This window comes from Lingula anatina, chromosome 5, assembly GCF_051362555.1.
Source record: "Lingula anatina isolate TDL-2025a chromosome 5, LinAna3.0, whole genome shotgun sequence".
Lineage (NCBI taxonomy): Eukaryota > Metazoa > Brachiopoda > Lingulata > Lingulida > Lingulidae > Lingula > Lingula anatina.
Genome location: NC_141771.1, coordinates 21151516 through 21177860, shown reverse-complemented (window position 1 = coordinate 21177860; position 26345 = coordinate 21151516). Strand labels below are relative to the sequence as shown.

Sequence of the window (26345 nt, the reverse complement as noted above, 5' to 3'; positions counted from 1 at the left end):
TTAAGTCATTGAATTTGCCAGTCTTTTCAATGTAATTTTCAGTTCTTTCAGTTATATTGTTCTTTTTCCAGAGTACCCTTACCATGAAAAAGCAGGCAGTGAAAGACGGCACCAAGAGCAGCACTATATCTCATCCATGTGTACAGTACACGATATTTGGCAGGATTTAGGACATTGTCAGATATTGTGATAACAACCACCCCTTCCAGAATCCCATTGTAAGGAGTAATCTGCATCTGGCATTGGTAGTAAGGAGAAGTCATTTATGGGTATATATTGCATTCCAGATGACAGTTTAGGTAACTTGCAACTTCCTACACAAACAACCTCAAATCATCACATTTGCTGTTTTCTTTCAGAGTAAATAATACATTGCGATATTGAAATATTTGTTTCGGTTAATTGTCACTCTTCTGATGATTAATTTCCCATTAACTTTACCATTACAAAAAGACACAGACAACTGTTCAGCTTATCCCAGATTTTTATTGTTGTTAAAAACCATTTGTACAGATTTCAGAAACATTGGACAAAATTTTCTAAAATTATTAATGTTTAACTATTTTCAGTCATGGAATTTTGCAGTGTTAATTATTTTCAGTGTAACTTTCAGTTTTCTCACATATATCATCCGAAGACAATACTTTTCATTAGTCACAGTCAACTGATCAGCGTATCACAGATTTTTATTGTTGTTAAGCATCATCTGTACAAATTTCACAAATATTGGTCCAGATTTGACAAAATAATTAGCGTTTAACTATTTTAAGTCCTGCAATTTGCCAGTCTTTTCAATATAATTTTTTAGTTGTCCTAAATATATTGTCCTCAAAAACACTTTTCATTAAATACAGTCAACTGATCAGCTTATCACAGATTTTTATTTATGTTAAGCATCATTTGTATGAATTTCAGAAATATTGGACCATTTTTGACAAAATTATTAGTGTTTAACTATTTTAAGTCCAACGATTTCCCAGTCTTTTCAATGTAATTTTTAGTTTTCCCAAATATATTGTATTAAAAAACACTTTTCATTAGTCTCAGTCAACTGATCAGATTATCACATATTTTTATTGTTGTTAAGCATCTTTTGTACAAATTTCAGAAATATTAGACCAGATTTGACAAAATTATTAACATTTAACTATTTTAAGTCATTGAATTTTGCAGTGTTAATTTTCAGTGTAACTTTCAGTTTTCTCACATATATCATCCGAAGACAATACTTTTCATTAGTCTCAGTCAACTGATCAGCTTATCACAGATTTTTATTGTTGTTAAGCATCATCTGTACAAATTTCACAAATATTGGTCCAGATTTGACAAAATTATTAGCGTTTAACTATTTTAAGTCCTGCAATTTGCCAGTCTTTTCAATATAATTTTTTAGTTGTCCGAAATATATTGTCCTAAAAAACACTTTTCATTAAATACAGTCAACTGATCAGCTTATCACAGATTTTTATTGTTGTTAAGCATCATTTGTATGAATTTCAGAAATATTGGACCATTTTTGACAAAATTATTAGTGTTTAACTATTTTAAGTCCAACGATTTCCCAGTCTTTTCAATGTAATTTTTAGTTTTCCCAAATATATTGTATTAAAAAACACTTTTCATTAGATACAGTCAACTGATCATATTATCACATATTTTTATTGTTGTTAAGCATCTTTTGTACAAATTTCAGAAATATTAGACCAGATTTGACAAAATTATTATCGTTTAACTATTTTCAGTCATTGAATTTTGCAGTGTTAATTATTTTCAGTGTAACTTTCAGTTTTCTCACATATATCATCCGAAGACAATACTTTTCATTAGTCACAGTCAACTGATCAGCGTATCACAGATTTTTATTGTTGTTAAGCATCATCTGTACAAATTTCACAAATATTGGTCCAGATTTGACAAAATTATTAGCGTTTAACTATTTTAAGTCCTGCAATTTGCCAGTCTTTTCAATATAATTTTTTAGTTGTCCGAAATATATTGTCCTCAAAAACACTTTTCATTAAATACAGTCAACTGATCAGCTTATCACAGATTTTTATTGTTGTTAAGCATCATTTGTATGAATTTCAGAAATATTGGACCATTTTTGACAAAATTATTAGTGTTTAACTATTTTAAGTCCAACGATTTCCCAGTCTTTTCAATGTAATTTTTAGTTTTCCCAAATATATTGTATTAAAAAACACTTTTCATTAGATACAGTCAACTGATCAGATTATCACATATTTTTATTGTTGTTAAGCATCTTTTGTACAAATTTCAGAAATATTAGACCAGATTTGACAAAATTATTAACATTTAACTATTTTAAGTCATTGAATTTTGCAGTGTTAATTTTCAGTGTAACTTTCAGTTTTCTCACATATATCATCCGAAGACAATACTTTTCATTAGTCTCAGTCAACTGATCAGCTTATCACAGATTTTTATTGTTGTTAAGCATCATCTGTACAAATTTCACAAATATTGGTCCAGATTTGACAAAATTATTAGCGTTTAACTATTTTAAGTCCTGCAATTTGCCAGTCTTTTCAATTTAATTTTTTAGTTGTCCAAAATATATTGTCCTAAAAAACACTTTTCGTTAAATACAGTCAACTGATCAGCTTATCACAGATTTTTATTGTTGTTAAGCATCATTTGTATGAATTTCAGAAATATTGGACCATTTTTGACAAAATTATTAGTGTTTAACTATTTTAAGTCCAACAATTTCCCAGTCTTTTCAATGTAATTTTTAGTTTTCCCAAATATATTGTCTTAAAAAACACTTTTCATTAGATACAGTCAACTGATCATATTATCACATATTTTTATTGTTGTTAAGCATCTTTTGTACAAATTTCAGAAATATTAGACCAGATTTGACAAAATTATTATCGTTTAACTATTTTAAGTCATTGAATTTGCCAGTCTTTTCAATGTAATTTTCAGTTCTTTCAGTTATATTGTTCTTTTTCCAGAGTACCCTTACCATGAAAAAGCAGGCAGTGAAAGACGGCACCAAGAGCAGCACTATATCTCATCCATGTGTACAGTACACGATATTTGGCAGGATTTAGGACATTGTCAGATATTGTGATAACAACCACCCCTTCCAGAATCCCATTGTAAGGAGTAATCTGCATCTGGCATTGGTAGTAAGGAGAAGTCATTTATGGGTATATATTGCATTCCAGATGACAGTTTAGGTAACTTGCAACTTCCTACACAAACAACCTCAAATCATCACATTTGCTGTTTTCTTTCAGAGTAAATAATACATTGCGATATTGAAATATTTGTTTCGGTTAATTGTCACTCTTCTGATGATTAATTTCCCATTAACTTTACCATTACAAAAAGACACAGACAACTGTTCAGCTTATCCCAGATTTTTATTGTTGTTAAAAACCATTTGTACAGATTTCAGAAACATTGGACAAAATTTTCTAAAATTATTAATGTTTAACTATTTTCAGTCATGGAATTTTGCAGTGTTAATTATTTTCAGTGTAACTTTCAGTTTTCTCACATATATCATCCGAAGACAATACTTTTCATTAGTCACAGTCAACTGATCAGCGTATCACAGATTTTTATTGTTGTTAAGCATCATCTGTACAAATTTCACAAATATTGGTCCAGATTTGACAAAATAATTAGCGTTTAACTATTTTAAGTCCTGCAATTTGCCAGTCTTTTCAATATAATTTTTTAGTTGTCCTAAATATATTGTCCTCAAAAACACTTTTCATTAAATACAGTCAACTGATCAGCTTATCACAGATTTTTATTTATGTTAAGCATCATTTGTATGAATTTCAGAAATATTGGACCATTTTTGACAAAATTATTAGTGTTTAACTATTTTAAGTCCAACGATTTCCCAGTCTTTTCAATGTAATTTTTAGTTTTCCCAAATATATTGTATTAAAAAACACTTTTCATTAGTCTCAGTCAACTGATCAGATTATCACATATTTTTATTGTTGTTAAGCATCTTTTGTACAAATTTCAGAAATATTAGACCAGATTTGACAAAATTATTAACATTTAACTATTTTAAGTCATTGAATTTTGCAGTGTTAATTTTCAGTGTAACTTTCAGTTTTCTCACATATATCATCCGAAGACAATACTTTTCATTAGTCTCAGTCAACTGATCAGCTTATCACAGATTTTTATTGTTGTTAAGCATCATCTGTACAAATTTCACAAATATTGGTCCAGATTTGACAAAATTATTAGCGTTTAACTATTTTAAGTCCTGCAATTTGCCAGTCTTTTCAATATAATTTTTTAGTTGTCCGAAATATATTGTCCTAAAAAACACTTTTCATTAAATACAGTCAACTGATCAGCTTATCACAGATTTTTATTGTTGTTAAGCATCATTTGTATGAATTTCAGAAATATTGGACCATTTTTGACAAAATTATTAGTGTTTAACTATTTTAAGTCCAACGATTTCCCAGTCTTTTCAATGTAATTTTTAGTTTTCCCAAATATATTGTATTAAAAAACACTTTTCATTAGATACAGTCAACTGATCATATTATCACATATTTTTATTGTTGTTAAGCATCTTTTGTACAAATTTCAGAAATATTAGACCAGATTTGACAAAATTATTATCGTTTAACTATTTTCAGTCATTGAATTTTGCAGTGTTAATTATTTTCAGTGTAACTTTCAGTTTTCTCACATATATCATCCGAAGACAATACTTTTCATTAGTCACAGTCAACTGATCAGCGTATCACAGATTTTTATTGTTGTTAAGCATCATCTGTACAAATTTCACAAATATTGGTCCAGATTTGACAAAATTATTAGCGTTTAACTATTTTAAGTCCTGCAATTTGCCAGTCTTTTCAATATAATTTTTTAGTTGTCCGAAATATATTGTCCTCAAAAACACTTTTCATTAAATACAGTCAACTGATCAGCTTATCACAGATTTTTATTGTTGTTAAGCATCATTTGTATGAATTTCAGAAATATTGGACCATTTTTGACAAAATTATTAGTGTTTAACTATTTTAAGTCCAACGATTTCCCAGTCTTTTCAATGTAATTTTTAGTTTTCCCAAATATATTGTATTAAAAAACACTTTTCATTAGATACAGTCAACTGATCAGATTATCACATATTTTTATTGTTGTTAAGCATCTTTTGTACAAATTTCAGAAATATTAGACCAGATTTGACAAAATTATTAACATTTAACTATTTTAAGTCATTGAATTTTGCAGTGTTAATTTTCAGTGTAACTTTCAGTTTTCTCACATATATCATCCGAAGACAATACTTTTCATTAGTCTCAGTCAACTGATCAGCTTATCACAGATTTTTATTGTTGTTAAGCATCATCTGTACAAATTTCACAAATATTGGTCCAGATTTGACAAAATTATTAGCGTTTAACTATTTTAAGTCCTGCAATTTGCCAGTCTTTTCAATTTAATTTTTTAGTTGTCCAAAATATATTGTCCTAAAAAACACTTTTCGTTAAATACAGTCAACTGATCAGCTTATCACAGATTTTTATTGTTGTTAAGCATCATTTGTATGAATTTCAGAAATATTGGACCATTTTTGACAAAATTATTAGTGTTTAACTATTTTAAGTCCAACAATTTCCCAGTCTTTTCAATGTAATTTTTAGTTTTCCCAAATATATTGTCTTAAAAAACACTTTTCATTAGATACAGTCAACTGATCATATTATCACATATTTTTATTGTTGTTAAGCATCTTTTGTACAAATTTCAGAAATATTAGACCAGATTTGACAAAATTATTATCGTTTAACTATTTTAAGTCATTGAATTTGCCAGTCTTTTCAATGTAATTTTCAGTTCTTTCAGTTATTTTGTTCTTTTTCCAGAGTACCCTTACCATGAAAAAGCAGGCAGTGAAAGACGGCACCAAGAGCAGCACTATATCTTATCCATGTGTACAGTACACGATATTTGGCAGGATTTAGGACATTGTCAGATATTGTGATAACAACCACCCCTTCCAGAATCCCATTGTAAGGAGTAATCTGCATCTGGCATTGGTAGTAAGGAGAAGTCATTTATGGGTATATATTGCATTCCAGATGACAGTTTAGGTAACTTGCAACTTCCTACACAAACAACCTCAAATCATCACATTTGCTGTTTTCTTTCAGAGTAAATAATACATTGCGATATTGAAATATTTGTTTCGGTTAATTGTCACTCTTCTGATGATTAATTTCCCATTAACTTTACCATTACAAAAAGACACAGACAACTGTTCAGCTTATCCCAGATTTTTATTGTTGTTAAAAATCATTTGTACAGATTTTAGAAACATTGGACAAATTTTTTTATAATTATTAATGTTTAACTATTTTCAGTGACATTGATATAGACGTCTTCAGATGGGACTTTTATTAATATTTTATAAAAGCTTTAATAATGCTAGAAGAAAATTTGCAACATTCACTTATATATATGATTTTTATATACAGACACAGATGTGTCTGTATATATTGCTGTCACCTGCATCTGTCATACCCATACACTTTCGGGGGGGGTATATCTCCTGAATAGAAGCTATTCACCTGGATAGCCTCATTCCCTGATGAAGATGTCCTGATAGACATCGAAATAGTGGAGGTAAAAACTATATCAATATTAACTGTTGACTGAAGAAAAAAATCACATCATTCTTATTGTCATATTTTGTTTTAAAACTTGCAGGGCTGATTCATATGTACAGGATAAATTTGAAAATGATCTTAATCAGTTTAATTTCGATGAAGAAATGCCATTTTTGTATATAAGTGGTTTTTCATCAGATTGAATTCTTAGACATGTAAAAAGTCTCACATTTTCTCCATCTTAACAATTTTGTGAGTTGATTTTATAAAAATTATGGTAAATCTGTTATCGTGTATTGTGTAATAAATAGTCAAAAGTGGAAATAAAATTATATCAGTGCAGTTTGTCAGATTCAATCCTTCACTGTGTTCAGAATCTCATAATGGAACAAATCGCATACTTAAAATATTTCTATTGATGTATGTTTAAAAAACTTTTGTTTGACTAGAGGACTGTAGATACCGTTATACCGTACTTGAGATTCTGTTAATTCGTTTAGTGCATTATTCTATAGAAATGAAGATATATTCATTTTCATTTTTAGGTACTAGTGAAAGAGTATTTCTTGTTTTTTAGTACGTACATGCCAATATTATGTATGTTCTTCATTATTTTACTGTAATAAAGGATGTTTTTTTGGGGAAAACGTGTATGTTCCATTGTTACTCTTTTTTCCTTTAATTTTTTTCCTTTCACTTAACTTTTTAGAAAAAAAAAAACTTCGATAATATTAATTTTGAAACTTTTATATATTTTATGAAAAAAGGGAATAATATCAATAAGTGCATTTTCCAAATAAAAAATATACAAATTTATAAATTCCAATTACCTCCAAGTTAATGGATTATGCTTTCTTTTATGAAATGCTTTGCTGAAAGATAATCTGTATTATCAGTACCACCAGCGTGTACGCTGGCGGTACTCATGGTTTTAGTCCCGACCCGTCTCGTACAGCTCCGCCGGCTCCTGCGGCTCCGCAGGATGACGTGGGATACAAGTCACCGTTACCGCTTCTCCTCCTAAACCACAAGGACCTGTGTCCCTATCTCTTGGATTTAGGTCACATATAATCTCAACTTGAACACACAGGTTTTTTTGTCTCAGTTGGTGCATTGACCTGGGCGTGACGCTCGTTGAAACGCACCCTTGTCAAAATTTTTGAAAATTCAATGCTAAATATCTCCCAAACCGATGGAATTATGGGAAAAATTTCTACAGATGGCTGACGAAAGTCATATGTGAGGATTTCAAATATGCCCTTGGATTCGACCTTTGACCTTTATTTCAAGGTCAAACAGGCCAAAATTTTCTAAAAAATAGGAATTTTTTGCTAGAAAATTTTTATTTCAGCCGATTTTCAGAAACTAAACAGATCCTACCTATAATATTACGGGCAGGTGTTACCCTTAGGGTCATCTTTCATTTTCGTGAGTTTTGGGTCAATCATTGCATTTTCATGGTAGCAGCAGCCATTAGATGCCGAAACTGAAAACTCTCTCTAATTCTGGTACCATTAATGCTAGAGACCTCTTGTTTTATGCATTTTGTAGAACTTGTCAAGGGCAACACTGGAGGTGGTGTCTATTTTTTTGTTTTCAATACTGCTTAGGCACTGCACTATATCAAAAAGTTCAACATCCTAAATTCAGTGGTGAAAATAAAATGTGAAATACTCAAAAATTAGCAGAGATATGCCCATAGTTACTTTTGAACTTGAATAGGAAGTCATATACTGGTAATCTAACTGTGACCTTGAAATTGACCTTTGACCTACTTTTCATGATGAACTGCACTTTGCAAGTTTTCTGATCTTTATATCTCCAAAACTGGCAAAGATACGCCCATAGTTACCATTGAACTTGAATAGGAAGTCATATAATGGCAATCTAACTGTGATCCTGAAATTGACATTTGACCTAAGTTTCACCATGAACTGAACTTTGCAAATTTTCCAGCCCTTATATCTCTAAAACTGGCAGAGATACATCCATAGTTACTGTTGAGCTTGAGTGGGAAGTCATATACTGGCAATCTAACTGTGACCTTGAAATTGACCTTTGACCTACTTTTCACCATGAACTGAACTTTGAAAAATTTCTCTCCCTTATATCTTGAAAACTGGCAGAGATAAGCCCATAGTTACTATTGAACCTAAATAGGAAGTCATATACTGGCAATCTAACTGTGCCATTGAAATTGACCTTTGACCTACTTTTTATGATGAACTGTACTTTGCATGTTTTCTGGCCTTTACATTTCCAAAATTGGCAAGGAAATGCCCATAGTTACTATTGAACTTGAATAGAAAGTCATATACTGTGACCTTGAAATTGACCTACTTTTTCATCATGAACTGAACTTTGCATATTTTCTTGCCCCTCACATCTTCAAAACTAGCAGAGATATGCCCAGAGTTGCCCCTCTTTTGTCAGCATATATGCAACACTGATAACTCATTTCAAGGAAAACCAATGGGCCTATCGTCCAGAAAATCACAGGAGTGATCAATGTTAGGAAAATACAGGCCATGTATGTTATATTTTTTCGATTTTTTTTCATACTTTGAGAATTCTTGTTTATTGCATAGAGCTTGTCAAGGACAAGACTGGTTGTGGTGTTCCTTTTTTTTTGGGGGGGGGGTTCCATTCGAATGCACTTACTCCAGCTGGTGGTACAATATCCGGAGGCGGTATCGCCTCTCTGATCCTCTAGTTAAATATTAATTTTGATGATTACCGGTAACTGTGTATGCTTTTTCTTTAAGTTTCTGCTACGTGTCTGTTCCAATCGGTTAACTTCAAATGTATTAAAAACTTGAAAACATTATTATTATTTCATCATTTTTTCTAATGCTTGATGTGAGGAGACTTTTTTATATAATTTTTTTAGATTCGCCTGCAGTACCTTTAAATGATCCCAAAATTGTCAGTTGCTACACGTCTTCCCATTTACCAAATAATCAAACTACATCAGAATGTCTGCAACATTTTTTTCATTATTTTTCATGTTTTTTAATTTATTCTTTGCTGACTTTTCTCTTTTATCTAAATAATTCACCAGCTCTACCAAATTTCCACTGCAATTTCACTTACTAGCATTAATTTCAGACACAAGTACAATATTGTATCAGTGTTTGGTCATTTTTGCTCATTTTTATTTATTTCCTAGTTTCTTTTCTTTTCGTTTTTGATATTTTCGTTAGGTCATGCCAATTACTGCATAGGTCAAGGTTTCCCAATTATGGGCAATCGTGTAATTTTGGTTATTTCTTTTCGTCTTGGAAGGAATTGTGTGGTAACTTTTGGGCATCATATCACTGGCCAACACATCTGTTGCCCAAATTATAACTGCTAAATCATGCTAAAAAATTATTTTGTTGTTGCCCTGAGTAACCAGCCATGGTGAAATAGACAGGATGGGTGTCTTGTGACTTAGAAAACTCACAAAATTTTATTTGCAACAGGGCAGTGTATTGCGTATATGACAGAAATGGCGTTCTATTTCTATGTCTGTTTTACTCGGATCTCTTCGGCTAAAATTTATGTAAATCATGACATTGCACCTCACTAGTGAATGCCTTCTTCTGTGATACTTAAGCAGCATTCAGAACAGCGGACTAACTAGTCCACGAGTCGAATATGGCCGAGCCACTTGAATACTTCCCCACGGGGACTCTATTCAGTGTCTAATAGTTGTTTAGACGGCTAGCTTTTTAGTCGGTCGTCATATTTGGCCCGTGGACTAGTTAATCTGCTGGTCTGAATGCAGCCTTACACACTGTGCTGGGGGTGGGGGTAATTTCCCTACCCCATGTGTTTAACACAAAGACACGGAGAGTACAGGGGGCACTCGTGTATATTGAACATTTCATATCACAAATGTTGTGGGGAAAAATCAGATAATTTTAAACTATTTTTGCCTTTATGATTTCAGCAAACTTGAGTCACCTCCCAGGGATGGAGGGGCATTATTGCACTATGTCAATACAACCAAGGCAAAAGTTGAAATCGAGGCTTCTGTACGGAAGGTGGTGAACTGTACATTATTATGTAATCCAGATGAGCATTTTGGTGAGAGGCGTTCAGAAAGGACCAAGGTCAGTAGAAGATGGACAAGAAAGCAGCCTTGTGTTACATTCCTATAGTTTCCACGACTTGGTCGAAAATCTGGGACTGAAATTGGCATCGAACTGTTGTAAGTACTGTATAGATGATTGAAAATAACATTTGTTATTTGGCGTTAATGATATCTGTCAAAAAATGGTGCATGGGGACATTTTGTCTTGACGTCACCAATATATTCCTTCCAAAGTCCAAATTAAACTTGACGCTTAAATAGTTTATTTTCTGTTCTTCTTTTCAGATGGAATACATTTGCCAGTAAACAGGTGGTGAGAGGTTTGCTCCAGCTGTGAACGCGTCTTCCGTCTTCAACAATGTGAGACATTTTTAGCAGGTAAATACATTTGTAGATCCCGATTTGATTTTGAAATATTCAAAATCCACTACCGGCAAACCCCTACCCGCCAATGTGTGCATGTCGTGATTATGTTGTTCTTCTCTCAAAGATCTCGTAAATTTTTATTTTAATACCTCCTTGAAATAGTTTATTTTAATATTTTTCACTTGAAACTTATACGTAATCCGAGCACCAGTATCTTTTTCTAGCCTCACTGAAATGTAATTCTAAAGACACAGAATATTGTCGGGTTACAGTGTGAACATGATGTAAAATAATAGAAATGGTATTGTTTTAACGTCCATGATTACATAAAATATACCGCAGTATATATATATATATATATATATATATATATATATATATATATTCGTATAAATTAGAAGTTGAAAAACGATTTGTTGAATATTACTATCGAAATCGGGTTCATTATATTTAAAACTGCTTTATGAAAACAACCCGTAGAGATCGTTTTGTAAAGTGTTTTTGTTTAATTTCAGTGACTCAACCGTGCACGAGAAGACTGAATACGTTCTCCATCAATGACGTCAGACTCGTGTTCCACAGCGGCTGCATCCATGTCAAGATTACATGTCGCATGGCAGAGTTCGTCTGCTACATGTAGTAAATTTGCAGGGTTAACATTTAATATGAAGTGTAATGTTTGCTTTGTGTTGTTGTACTCCATCAGAAGGTGTATCAAATGAAAAGTCGGATGTAAGAAGTATTTTTTTCACGAAACGTCTGATTTAAAAAAGACTAAGGCCACGTTCACAACTAGTTAATCTGCAGACTATCAAATAGAAAGCCTTACTTGTAAGCAAGCCTAGATTCAATTGCTCGCCCCTTCTGGGACGGTGCGCGTGGACTAGATAGCCCACGGATCAACTGGTTGTGAACGCCGTCTATTTCTATACTAAGCGTCAGCCCTGTATGTCGCTGGTTTGCTATTGTACATATGTACGTGTATGTATGTTACCATGTTGTTGTACAGTACTCTTCCCGCTCGTGGTGTTTTAATGGTAATTTGCTAGTGCATTTGGTTTAAGGAGAGGTACACTTCGGGTCTCTAATGTGAAAACGCCTTTTTAAAGTCCTCATTTGATATAAATATTGCTAATGCAAAAAGTGACTTGCTGTATTGATGTACTAAATCGGTTGTAGTTATTGTCAAATTATCACCAAGTTTTCAGGAAGAGTACTTTGCTACACGTGGGATGATCAGTTTTCTATTTGATGGTAAAATATTTGTGAGGGCAAATCTGCAATTTGACATTTCACCCTGAACAAGTGTTTATTCAAAATTGAATCTTAATATCTTTTTTGGTGATGCTAATTTTTTAGAAGAAAGAAAACCTCACAACCGCGTTAAATGCATTTATGGAAACCTTTGGAGGTTAAACTGTGTGTTCATTTTGAGAGAAAAAAGAGACGTACATCTACAAATAATTTTAAAAAATAATAATGATAATAAGTCGCTGTAATTTGAATAAGAACGTACCAGAAATTGCAGCATTATGAAATTGGCAGATGTGTCATCAGTATTGCAGAGCTGCCCATACATATTGAAACGATCTTTTAAAAGTTTGAATGTGCGATTGTGACTCATATAAAAACAAACTTGGTGTTTATTAAAATATCGAGTGTCTGATGTGACAGGCCACATTGTCAGTGATGGGAGGGGGTCAAAAGTCACCCTGGCTTTAGAATTCTCGAAATTAATATGCACTTGTTATTGTAGTCGTGGTAGATTACAATAATCAAAGATAATGTTTTATTTCGCTATATTATCTTCATAAAGGGGTTTATGTAGGACTGACATTCATCAGAAACTTTAACATTCTGAATTTTCGACGAAGTCTTGACAAATTCGAATCAATAATATAGCTGTCACAAAGCCGATTTTTTAGAATAATGACCACTCAAAGAATACACTCAAAATAAAATATGTTACAATTTAAAGCGAAAAGTTTTAATAAATAAATAAGCATTTTTCGTAAATTTACTTAAATTTAGGCTAGCGGTTCTTTTGACAATTCTTTGAAAATTCATCGAATTATCATACAAAATTACTTTTTTTATAGTATTTTGCTTCTTTAAACAAATATGAACAATTGTCATTCTTTCAGAATTTTTATCCAAAAGTGTGTAGACCAGCACCTTGTTGAAGGTTGGCCTTGTACTTAGTTTTTTTTAGTTTGATTATTTTGACTACCTATTTTTGTTTTGTGAACATCAGCAAGACGACATAGTGCTTCCATGTGGGAACATGTGTCGGGATAGGATTAGGTTCTATGCATATTGAATTTTCTATATCGATCACACCAGTGAATTTAGACAAACATTTTTGTTTTGGTTAATCGTGTTGGTGTTATGTCTATCATAATATTTCTACGCCGGTCAAGTAGAAATGTTCAAAATGCATAGAATCTCGGCATGTTTTAGTTAGAGAACCAGTTTTGTTTGTATATAAAAGCTTAATTCACATTTCATAGTACGTTTTATGAAATTGCCATTAATGTAGAAGAAAAAGGATATTCCAGGTTTTATAATATTTTGTCAAAACAATGCTGTTACTTTTTGTATGCATTTGTGCAATAATAAATGCCCTATATTATTTTATGAACAAAATAGAAGTTATTTTCCTTAACTACAGAACCACCGACTCCTCTTACTATTCTGTATTCGTAGAACTGTTTTGTAGAAGTCGAAATTCTTTATTTGGGTTTATTTTTGCAAAAGGTAATTTGCTGGGACCCAGGAGCGCCAGGAATCGAACCTGCAACCTTCTGTCTCTGAGGCAAGCGCGTTACCTACTCCTCTAACTGTTCCCACCCACCCTCCCCGGGTAGACTTTCTTCTTATAGTAACCAAAGGAAATTTTTTAAAAAATCCTTGGAAATTACTAAGTGATATCCAAGTACGCGAGCAAGAAAGTGAACCCCAACCCGTGGGTACCAATGAACATGAAAATACTACAACGCATTGGAAAATTTTGGTATTTCTTTATTAAGACCAAAACAAATTTCCATTCCATATATGCATGTAAATTCAACCATCTTAAAACATTGATTTGTGCGACTACATTTCTGAAAAAAGTTTTGAATGTTTGAATATATTAATATAGACAAAGTTATCGATATCTGCATTAGGACTCACACAAAAATGTAGCAAATTCAATATATTTGATTTTACAAATAAAACTATCAACTAAACTACCTATGTTTGATCTCATTAATATTAAAGAGAATATTTCAGAAAAAACTTTCCTTTAAAAAACAACGCCGGATCTGGTATCCACCCCACCTTTAACCTCAGAAAATCGAAAAGGAACCCCATTCTGGACTAACACATAATGCCACAAATTGCCGAGCATTTTACAATTTGACCACATTTACATGTTTGGGATCCGACGTTGATTTCTTCTCTGTTTCTAACCATACGGTATTATAAGAATTATTTCAATAACTAAGTACCAACGATCATGAGCAATTTTACAACTCTCGTGACAAATGTTTTGCTATTTACTGAACATAAATTGACCTCACACAGCACATGTAGAGAGTAAACATGTTTGCACCTGCTGATCGACGTAAAAAGTAAGAGACAATATTCAAAGTTGAGCAGATTTTTAAAAAAATATTGTCAGTAATTCTTTTTATCTTTACACAGAATCTAGATTTGTTTATTTACTCTTGTGACAAATGTTTTGCTATTAATAGAATATGAATGAACCTCACATTGCACATGCAGAGAGTATACAATTTTTTACATGTTGATCAATAAGAGGTTTTTTTCAAAGTTGAGCAGATTTGGAAATATAGTATCAATTTTCATCTTTACACAGAATCTAGATTTGTTTAAGAGACATCATCGTCCAGTTACATTTTTACGAAAGTCGTGGTGTACATACTACGAACCTGGACATCAGAAAATTGGATCATTAACAAGAACAAGCTTATGAAATTAAGTTTTCTAACCTCTTATCTGGGCGTTTAAAGTAAAGCAAAGGCACATAGTAAGTGCTGGTCCCATATGTAGCTAATATTTAATTTTCCTAGAAATTTCAACAATAAATCACCAAGATATACAATAACCAGAACAGTTCACAGCAATACGATGCATAAGGTCATTAAATTTTCCTTGAAATTCTAACAACAAATCATCAAAATGCAACGTATACGATATCCAAAGCAGTTCACAGCAATACGCTCCATAAAGCCATTTATTTTAATTAGAAATTTTTACAACAAATCATCAAAATGCAAGGTATACGGTATCCAAAACAGTCCACAGCTTTACGATCCATAAACTTATTTCTAGCAAGTCTCTCTCATAATGAAAAATAGTGAATGGCCAATTTCACTCACGGCGGCAAAAATTTGAAATTTACAACACGACAAAGTTTTCTTATCTATTGTAAACCACACTGAGACGTAATGGAGTACGACATATAACAACCAGATTTTTTATCAAATTTTATGTGTCATACTTTTGTCAATGGTGTTGGATAAGAGTGTGCTTTGGGGATAAAGTGAAATTGTTGAATTTCTCAGGATGTTATTTTCTTGGTAAAGGTGTAACGCGCAATATGTGCCTTTGAATTAAAATTAAAAACCCATGAATTTGAAAAGACTGAACTTATTTTATATGCTGAACTCACAGTGCTATAAAACAAGAAACTTAAAATTGACATTTGCAAATATTATTATTCAGTTTAATATTATCAATTTGGCATAACTTTTCACTGGATAAAAGAACACATTTTCATATCATAGCTCACAAGATATTAGTAAAAACATTATCATTTGCTGTAATATTGCCAATTTGTCATAAATTTGAACTGGATAAAGAATGTCTTTAAGATATTTGCTAACAAGTTCAATAACTACCTATTTTCCTACATATACTGTCTCCTATAGCAAAAAGAATAAAACACCACACGACAAACGTTTACTGCTAAGACTACATCTACCAACGGAGTTCAGAATAGTTTACATGAAGTGCAACTGTCATGGGATATGAAGAGCTGGGGAAAAGTGGGGAAGGCAAAATGGGGAAAATATTGGGTTATTTTCAAAACCAGTTTAAAACGTTAAGGCATTAAAAATAAATCACAAATAAGTTATCATCAAATACATAACATTAGTATCTTACAACGTTGTACTAACTCGGTTGAAACTTATATATTCGTATACTTAGTATCTGGACCGCCTCGCATCCACTCCCTGGTCACTCAGAACTGATGAAGAAGTGACATCTCTTTCTAGAGTGTTGGTTCGATATGATTCATGGGGAGATGGCAGGATATTTTGGACGCATTATTTACTCAAGTATTATCATTATCTGATAGGTAAAATTTCGTTTACATTTACTGGAATGAAAATGTACACGACGCATTTGTGTTAGAAATATTCCAAAACACGCCATTGATACAATTACACCCATATCCTACCCCCCCCCCCCAAAAAAAAAAAAAAAAGAAACATTATTTACGTCACTTGTTATGGTCAAGTGCGTGTTTGTCTGAACATGTGATCAACCTGAGCGTACTATGCCGCCATCCGATACAATCAGCAGACTAAAAAATTCTTGAAGATGTAGGCCTATAACTTTAAATCATACCCCCTACCCCCCAAAAATACTTTTTCTCAAAACCCTGAAGTTATACAATTTTTTAAAGCACCCTAAACATCTGGACACATTAATAAATGTGACCTTCACAGTAGCTCCCGAGGGAATGGACGGAGGGGGGAGGGGGGGGGGAGCATGCAGATGTACCGGGGCTCACGACTAGAAGCTCTTCTCAGCCTTCTGTCTGTTACGAAATTCTTCCGAAGGGTGGGTCGATCTTTGATTTATAATGAGATGTTTTATATTTCTCGAGAAAAATTACATTGGAAGTTTTCAATTATGTTATCTTTATCAAATAATAAAAATTAAGATAGGTGATCAAGCTCATCACTATTTGAAATCTCTGATGTGAACATCACTTCCGGACAGCCTTATATTACTACAGGCAATCTAATTTGCATAAAAAAGAAAAATGCATTTTTTTGTTTTTTTAATTTTGTACAGATTTTTTTAATTTTTTTAAAAAGCAATGTCTCATTACCCTCACAACTTTCCAATCATTTGATCGACATGCCTTGTTTATGAATTCATTTATATAAATTTATAAACCTTCATATCACAGGCGTGAATCACGTTTTCACGTCCAAGTCATAACATTGTTAAACTAGCGCCAATAACTGCAGTGGAGAATGTAGGTCAATTGCCTGTACAATCCTCCCATAGCATTTTTTCCGGAGTGGAACATTTTAGGGAGAGGCGGACGAGAGAGAGAAGTATCCATTGAATCGCAAAATACAAAGAAAGCGTGGGGCTGCTATAATCAGAGTCTATTACAATCTTTGAGAAGAGTGTAAAAATAGCCCACTTTTCCAGTTTTTACTGTGTAGCACTTTGCAGACAACAAGATAATTCTCTATGCCATCTGTCTCTCCCTCACAATTTGCTGACCACGTTAACTGTTCAACTCCCGGCAGAAGATGAACCTGCCAACGATAGTTTTGATACACAGGTGTAGGAGCCGCACCCTGAACTTCAGATCTTAATAGCAATTAACCCTTGTCGTTTCAAGTAACTGGAAACGCAAGGGTATGCCACAGTGTAGATGTTTGTTTCAATTTATCTCTGAAGCTTAGGGTGAGAAGCTGGAATAGGGGCGAGACGGGAGGAGGGGGGGGGGGTTAACCCTTTCACAACCGTGTCACACTTAGCAGGGTGCGAATGCGTTCCCTCAGCACTAACCAGTCAATTTATTTAAGAATCATTCACTATTATTATGCATTTTCAAACTTTAATTAGGGTGTATTTGTAACCCATGAAAGCCACTTTTTATTTACCCGAGATGCGTCAAACATTCTACTATTATTTAGTGTGATCCGTGAAGTCTATCCCATGACACGTAAATGCGGTTTTTGTTACGTTGCCCTTTGTGAAATGAAGTACTGCACTTGGTGGTTCATGATATTTAGGATTTTTAACTCACATTATCTATGAGATATGAAGCTTTATTAACTGTGATTTGTAAATAAATGATTATATTTCCCTTGAACCGTGATCACTACCCCCCCAATGGTAACCTCAATTAAGAAAAGAAAGAAAAACAAAACGCATTTGATTACACAAAATTAATATTTTATTGTAAAATTAACAGAATGTCCTTTAAAGCTTTTTAACTGACTGCTACAGAGGCAGTTAGAGTTCTGCACTGACATTCCTGAAAAATAAAAAATTGAAAATATTAAAATCTAATTTAGTTATTAGCTATAAAAAGATGCTGACAGTAACTCTACAACCAGCAGCTCCCGGCTGCTATCATATAATTACTGTACAGGTTTTACCAGCTGTTTGACATAGTGTGCCTCTTAAAAACTGAAAGTTCACTTAGTTATGATGCCATCAAAACAAGGAAACAAACGAAAGAACTCCCTTATGACTGTGACTATATGACTGTGACTATAATATGAATCTGTTCTTTTTTAAAACACTGTCAAATTTTCCTCATTTCTAAATATCTAGAGTGATTAGATTTACTTAACAACAACAACAAAAACAATAATAATAATAATAATAATAATAACAACCATTATGTTCTTGTTCTGAAGCAAGACGTGAGAAGATTTATTAATCTTCTCCACCTAGATGGGCAGCGATCTTTGGGAGCTGAAATATATGACACAATATTACTTACTAATATGCAATAATATATAACCTTCAATAAGCAGTCAGTGCACCATATTATTTCACGCTTGCAGCTGTACTGAAAAAAATTTACAATTGATAAAAATAAACAAATTGGGCAAGTAAAACTTGAATAAAGGCCATACACATCAATATGCAGTGTGTGTGTGTGTGTGTGTGTGTGCGCACAATCACATTCCATCAGTGTAATAAATAAATCCTTATTCTATTGACCCTGCTGTCTTACCTCTCTCCTTCACATCCTCTGTCACAGTTGCTGTGTCTTTGATATTGACTGAAGAAAGACAGGAAAACAAATTAAACATCCCATACATGTGCACAACAAGGATTTGATACATTATTTAACATAGTCAAAGATACATTGAAAGATTTAGATTTAGATCACTAAACAGTGAATTTTAACTCAGTGTTTGTGGGTGAGAATCTCCCCCCTAAAGTCCATCTGTGTATGCTTACACTTTTTAAGTGTGTTAAATGAATTCCTGTTAAATTGCCCTTACTGTCTTACCTCTCTTCTTGCTGCCCTCAGCATCTGACACACTCTTTGTGTCTTTGATATCAGCTGAAGAAAAAATGATATCAATTAAAAACTTAACATTCCATATCTATGCATGTTCAAATAGGATTCAGTATTACAATTTGTTGAAGACACATTCAAAGATTTAATTGGCTTAAAAAATAAATAATCTTCGTAAGTATGCTACAGACCAAAGTTTACTTGAACAACATGCTTGCAGTGTGTAATGAAGGTGTATGTGTGTGGGTTGTTAGTGTATGGGTGTGTGCACACATGTTTCATAAGTACATTAAAATTCATAATTATTTTACTTAGATTCCAGCCTTACCTAGCTCCTCAATACTTAGGGTCTTAACAATTGCTACATTGTTCTCTTCTTTGGTGTCACCTGAAAGAACAGAATTGAATTTTAAGGAATGATTACACAGCAAGAGCATTAATTTTTCAGAAGATAAAGTATCTTCTTAAGACTGTCAAAAGCCAGACATAATGTGCAACATAGTGTGCATGTACATGTGTGTGCATGTATGTGTGTGCTCGTGTGTGTGCATGTGCTAATGCGTGTGTGTGTGTGTATGTGTGCACGCACATGTGCATGTTTCATGTGTGTATTAAAGTCATAATTATTTTACTGAGATTCCAGTCTTATCTATATCTTTAGTGTTAGGATTCTTTACAACTGTTACTAATGTTGGTATCAGCTGAAATATGAGAACTGAATTCAAATCTAAGGAAACACAATACATGTATTTGTTTTGTCTAAACTTAACACATCAAATACATCATGGCATTGAGTAGAATACAAAAAAAGCTGTTGATTATGTATGTTGGAGACAAAAGGTTAGTCTTTTAATCAGATTGTATCCAGTGAGAGATTCCATGGAGTTAGTGTATATTAGCTAGATCTTCAAATTCATTGTGAATTGACTTGCAGATTCGCACCCTGGGAGTCATGGTGTTATTGTCAATAAACAATTTTATTCGTAAATCCTTGCTAGAAGATTAAAAAATGCACCAAGCTGATCGCTAAATCTGCTGAATTATTGTCTTGAATAGAGCAATACAATTATATAATGCAATTCACTTACCACTGGTGTGGACTTCAGGCTTGTACATGTAGTTCAACTCTGGAATAAGATGTCACATTTATTTGTCATTCACAAATTGTGATATAAATTAAAATATAGTCTAAAATGTATTTGACAGAATTAAAGGACCATTTCATCATTTCTTTATATAGGTTATTATTTATAGGATTGTGAGATCAAATAAAGTTTTATTTCCATATGTTATACATGACAGAATTGAAAGGTTAATTCAACTTAAAATCACATTGGTTATATCAAATAGAATTATAAGATCAAGCACCTTTTATTTCCATGTCCAGTTCTCCCCAAGTACAGGTCACTTCCATGCTGTCCTTGGTGGTCACCTGGAGGCACCTGTTCCTAAAGGGTTCAGGCTCCCATGTCCAGCCAGACCCAGGGTGGTAAGGCTGAAAGAATGAGGAATAAATAAATAAATAAATAATTTGATGATATGTTAATGTCTAAAATGAAAAATAAAATGTTAATAAATATATACAATAACTGATAAATCAAATACACTAGAAAAATGAAGGTATAAATAAATACTTACATATGTCGGACTTTAAATTTTCTTTTTAAATTTCAAAGAAAATTATTTTACTTTATATCAATACTTTTGTAAAAAAAAGTATAATACTTGCATTTTGTGGCTTAATGCATTTCCATTACATTTTTGAGCCCTTGGGCAAGAGAAACTCTGCCCTAAGAGACGGGACACCCACGCTGGTAAATGAAATCATAAGTTGAACAATTTGGTAGTTTGAGATAGATCAGCAAAACGTTGTATGACACGAAATTTACAAGAAATTCATTTAGAATATTATTCGATATTATTTAATCGCAAAAATCATGAACAGGTACCGGTAAAAAGGCGCTATGAGGGATTACATTTAACTTGCTGCGGGGTTTAAGTTTTGAATATGAAATAAACTTACCAATGACTGTGTAGACATTGTCTCTTTGCTTTGTTTACAAAACAATAAATAAGAATAATTATTGTATAAAGGAATTTCATTGGACGACCCCTGTATTGTTTCCTTAACTTTAAACCAATCAGATTGACGCTTAGTTGAAGCTCTCGACCTTGAGTCTTTCTGGTAAATACAAATCACAATATATCACAGTATATATCAATACTTGGACCCTGGTAATATCTATTGCAGTGCCATAAGCCTCTCCCTCCTTGCACGAGTTTCTTAGAAAGCAGGCGGCGAACCTGTTGCTGATAATGGCTGCAGTCCATCACAAATCCAAAGTCTCACATCTTGCATAGCGCCATCTATACTAAACAAAAGTCTATGTAGTATGCAAAGGGTGACTCTTAATAAAGCCGGGATTTTCAACAAACGTTCTGCACACTGAATGTCACCATCGGGACATTTTCCTTCGCTGGTTCTGTTATACATTCTTTTTGCAAACTTTATGGGTGGGTTCAGGATGAGACATTTGAAGTGAAGGACTCATATGGTATTGACTGTGTCAGTTGTTCACTGTTCACATCACGATGCAATGTGCTGGTGAAGATTTTACAATGTGCTTCAGAACGTTGACGCTGCAGATTCAAAGTGCTTTTTGGAAACTAACAAGATTGCACATCGTCAGTTACTTCAAGTTTTGCCATTCCCTTTTCATCTGTAGTTTTGCATTGGCTTATGAAGGTAAGATAATTAACTGGAGAACTGATGTTGTATCTGTTTTATAAGTAGACCTTTTTCCTCCTCAGCCTTGACTTACAACAACGCGTTATTTTATAAGTTTTTATATTTATTTCTTCACAGTTGATATGATGTACACATGTAGTAAACCTACTAAAATTACTCTAATATTCTGGATCTTAAGGAAAAAGCCTCAGATCACCGACTTTTTTTATATCTTTTCCAGTCCATCATCTGACTCCACACTACACTGTACCAGGAGGCACGGGACTATACTGACACAATGGAACGCAATGACTCCAGACTACTACACTGTACTAGGAGGCAGAGGCCTATACTGCCACAATGGAACGCAATGACTCCAGACTACTACACTGTACTAGGAGGCACGGGACTATACTGCCACAATGGAACGCAATGACTCCAGACTACTACACTGTACTAGGAGGCACGGGACTATACTGCCACAATGGAACGCAATGACTCCAGACTACTACACTGTACTAGGAGGCACGGGACTATACTGCCACAATGGAACACAATGACTCCAGACTACTACACTGTACTAGGAGGCACAGGACTATACTGCCACAATGGAACATAATGACTCCAGAATAATTTTCAAGATTTTTAGATAACAACATGAATTTCATTTATCAAATCTTCTCACGTAGATCACATTGTTCTCTGGATCTTTACATATTTTAGTGAATTTTTGAATCTGTAATGCTGCTTAATTACAGCCGGTCAGCAATTTTGTATTGTGATCTGTTTGTGCCCCTCCGGGCCGAAACAGCTGTAGGAACTTTTGAAATTAAAATGGAGAGAACAGACTAATTTGTTCGGTTCCTTGTCTTTCGATACTAGCTCCCAATGGTCCATCACCATGGCAAGAGCACTTTTCCATAGTGTATCAACTTTATTCTCCGTGATATATATATATATTCAAATGATCAATTCTGTTTAACAGATAGTAGAGGACTATTATTGCCTGTCTGACACAGGGAGAAAATGACTCAAAGATTGCAAAATTCAAAGAAACCAAAAAATAAATATGTGCATTTTCAAAGAAGGCAGATGTACAGACAAAGAGCATAAAATAATGATACAGTTTATCAATTCGGATACAATAATCAACATAGGGTGCCACCCACTCTCAGCAGGTTGGCTGTCATGGATCACCATGCCTCTCGATCTTGTGTCATTGGTATATGCTTTTTCTATATTTTAGATTGGTTCATTCTTTAACGTTGTCCATTTAACCCAGAAACCCATTGTAAGGAGTAATCTGCATCTGACATTGGTAGTAAGGAAAAGTGTTCTATGGGTATATATTATTTTTCAGATGACAGTTATAGGTAATTTGCAACCTCCTACACAAACAAACCCAAATCACATTTGCTGTATTTTTTTTTTTTTTTTGAGAGAGAAAATAGTACCTTGCAATATTGAAACATTTGTTTTCGTTAATTCTCACTCTTCTGATTATCAATTTCCAATGAACTTGACACTTGAAAAAAGACACAGACAACTGATCAGCTTATCACAGATTACAAGTGTTGTTAACCTTAATTTGTACAAATATCAGAAACAGTGAAAAAGATTTGACAAAATTATTAACATTTAACTATTTTAAGTCATTGAATTTGCCGGTCTTTTCAATGTAAATTTTCAGTTCTTTCATTTATGTTGTTCTTTTTCCAGAGTACTCTTACCATGAAAAAAGAAGGCAGTGAAAGACAGCACCAAGAGCAGCACTATATCTTATCCATGTGTACAGTGCACTATATTTGGCAAGATTCAGGACGTTGTCAGATATTGTGATAACAACAACCCCCTCCAGAATCCCATTGTAAGGAGTAATCTGCATATGGCATTGGTAGTAAGGAGAAGTCATTTATGGGTATATATTGTTTTCCAGATGACAGTTTAGGTAACTTGCAACTTCCAACACAAACAACCTCAAATCATCACATTTGCTGTTTTCTCTCAGAGTAAATAATACGTATGTACATTGCAATATTGAAATATTTGTTTTGGTTAATTCTCACTCTTTTGATGATCAATTTCCCATTAACTTTACCATTACAAAAAGACACAGACAACCGATCAGCTTATAACATATTTTTATTGTTGTTAAGCATCATTTGTACAGATTTCAGAAATATTGGAACATTTTTGACAAAATTATTAGCGTTAAACTATTTTCAGTCATGGAATTTTGCAGTGTTAATTTTCAGTGTAACATTCTCTTTTCTCAAATATATCATCCGAAGACAATACTTTTCATTAGATACAGTCAACTGATCAGCTTATCACAGATTTCTATTGTTGTTAAGCATCAATTGTACAAATTTCAGAAATATTAGACCAGATTTCACAAAATTATGTAGTAAATAATGCACTGTCCACGAGCCCGATATCACGATAGCAGGCCGTGCGCCAGCGAGGCATGCTATCGTGGATATCGGGCGAGGGGGTAACAGTGCATTATTTGTCATACATACAAAGGGAAATCGTGCGTGTTCCCCACCCAATACCCCTTACTTTGAATAGAACACGCTGATATCACCGTGCATGGGGTGATATCAAAGAATGGACTTTCCCCGCGTTTACTGCCTAATTACGGTCACCGTCCAATCATCTTCGTTTGCGTTAGTGGTTTTCAGAGTAGTTGGCCGATTTCCTGCCCATCTTCCGCACGTGGCAGTCACTCCGTCTCATTCATTGTATCGGCCCCTGCAATTCTTTTGTTTTGATATCAGCCCCGTGGTATGTATTAACGTTTAACTATTTTAAGTCATTGAATTTGCCGGTCTTTTCAATGTAAATTTTCAGTTCTTTCATTTATGTTGTTCTTTTTCCAGAGTACTCTTACCATGAAAAAAGAAGGCAGTGAAAGACAGCACCAAGAGCAGCACTATATCTTATCCATGTGTACAGTACACGATATTAGGCAAGATTTAGGACATTGTCAGATATTGTGATAACAACAACCCCTCCCAGAATCCCATTGTAAGGAGTAAACTGCATATGGCATTGGTAGTAAGGAGAAGTCATTTATGGGTATATATTGTTTTCCAGATGACAGTTTAGGTAACTTGCAACTTCCAACACAAACAACCTCAAATCATCACATTTGCTGTTTTCTCTCAGAGTAAATAATACGTATGTACATTGCAATATTGAAATATTTGTTTTGGTTAATTCTCACTCTTCTGATGATCAATTTCCCATTAACTTTACCACAACAAAACAACACAGTCAACTGATCAGCTTATCACAGATTTTTATTGTTGTTAAGCATCATTTGTACAAATTTCAGAAATATTGGAACATTTTTGACAAAATTATTAGCGTTTAACTATTTTCAGTCATGGAATTTTGCAGTGTAAATTTTCAGTGTAACATTCTCTTTTCTCAAATATATCATCCAAAGACAATACTTTTAATTAGTCACAGTCAACTGATCAGCTTATCACAGATTTTTATTTTTGTTAAGCATCATTTGCACAAATTTCAGAAATATTGGACTAGATTTGACAAAATTATTAACGTTTAACTATTTAAAGTCCTGCGATTTCCCAATCTTTTCAATGTAATTTTTTTGTTGTCGGAAATATATTGTCCTAAAACAAAACTTTTCATTAGATACAGTCAACTGATCAGCTTATCACAGATTTTTATTGTTGTTAAGCATCATTTGTTCAAATTTCAGAAATATTGGAACATGTTTGACAAAATTATTAGCGTTTAACTATTTTAAGTCATTGAATTTGCTGGTCTTTTCAATGTAAATTTTCAGTTCTTTCATTTATGTTGTTCTTTTTCCAGAGTACTCTTACCATGAAAAAAGAAGGCAGTGAAAGACAGCACCAAGAGCAGCACTATATCTTATCCATGTGTACAGTACACGATATTAGGCAAGATTTAGGACATTGTCAGATATTGTGATAACAACAACCCCTCCCAGAATCCCATTGTAAGGAGTAAACTGCATATGGCATTGGTAGTAAGGAGAAGTCATTTATGGGTATATATTGTTTTCCAGATGACAGTTTAGGTAACTTGCAACTTCCAACACAAACAACCTCAAATCATCACATTTGCTGTTTTCTCTCAGAGTAAATAATACGTATGTACATTGCAATATTGAAATATTTGTTTTGGTTAATTCTCACTCTTCTGATGATCAATTTCCCATTAACTTTACCACAACAA

The 26345-nt window shown here is 33.3% G+C and overlaps 1 protein-coding gene and 1 long non-coding RNA gene across 3 annotated transcripts in view; one reads left to right on the top strand and one right to left on the bottom strand.

The window, feature by feature from the left end:
• The window catches only part of LOC106179369 (uncharacterized), a 119636-nt gene extending 107375 nt beyond the window's left edge, over positions 1–12261 (top strand). Inside the window, exons 2-3 of one of the 2 annotated variants that reach the window (XR_015334556.1) lie at positions 10999–11073; positions 11595–12261. This is a non-coding gene — a long non-coding RNA (uncharacterized LOC106179369). Of the gene's footprint in view, positions 1–10998; positions 11092–11594 lie in introns of both variants that reach the window. The other variant, XR_015334555.1, reaches the window with a different exon arrangement.
• Positions 12262–18748: 6487 nt separating this feature from the next.
• LOC147761869 (uncharacterized) lies at positions 18749–21422 on the bottom strand. Its single transcript, XM_087014077.1, has 7 exons — positions 21405–21422; positions 20750–20876; positions 20470–20508; positions 19710–19769; positions 19373–19426; positions 19091–19138; positions 18749–18825 (listed from the first exon to the last, which is right to left on the bottom strand). The coding sequence occupies exons 1-7, from the start codon at positions 21420–21422 to the stop codon at positions 18749–18751; spliced, it is 423 nt and encodes a 140-aa protein (XP_086870203.1).
• Between the last annotated feature and the right edge of the window lie 4923 nt (positions 21423–26345).

Excerpts from the sequence above, each read along its gene's own strand:
- LOC147761869 (XM_087014077.1), bottom strand. Across the intron at positions 19,770-20,469 it reads GCCTGAAGTCCACACCAGTG|GTGACACCAAAGAAGAGAAC; the intron begins GTAAGTGAATTG and ends CTGTTCTTTCAG. Across the intron at positions 19,427-19,709 it reads CCTAAGTATTGAGGAGCTAG|CTGATATCAAAGACACAAAG; the intron begins GTAAGGCTGGAA and ends TTTTTTCTTCAG.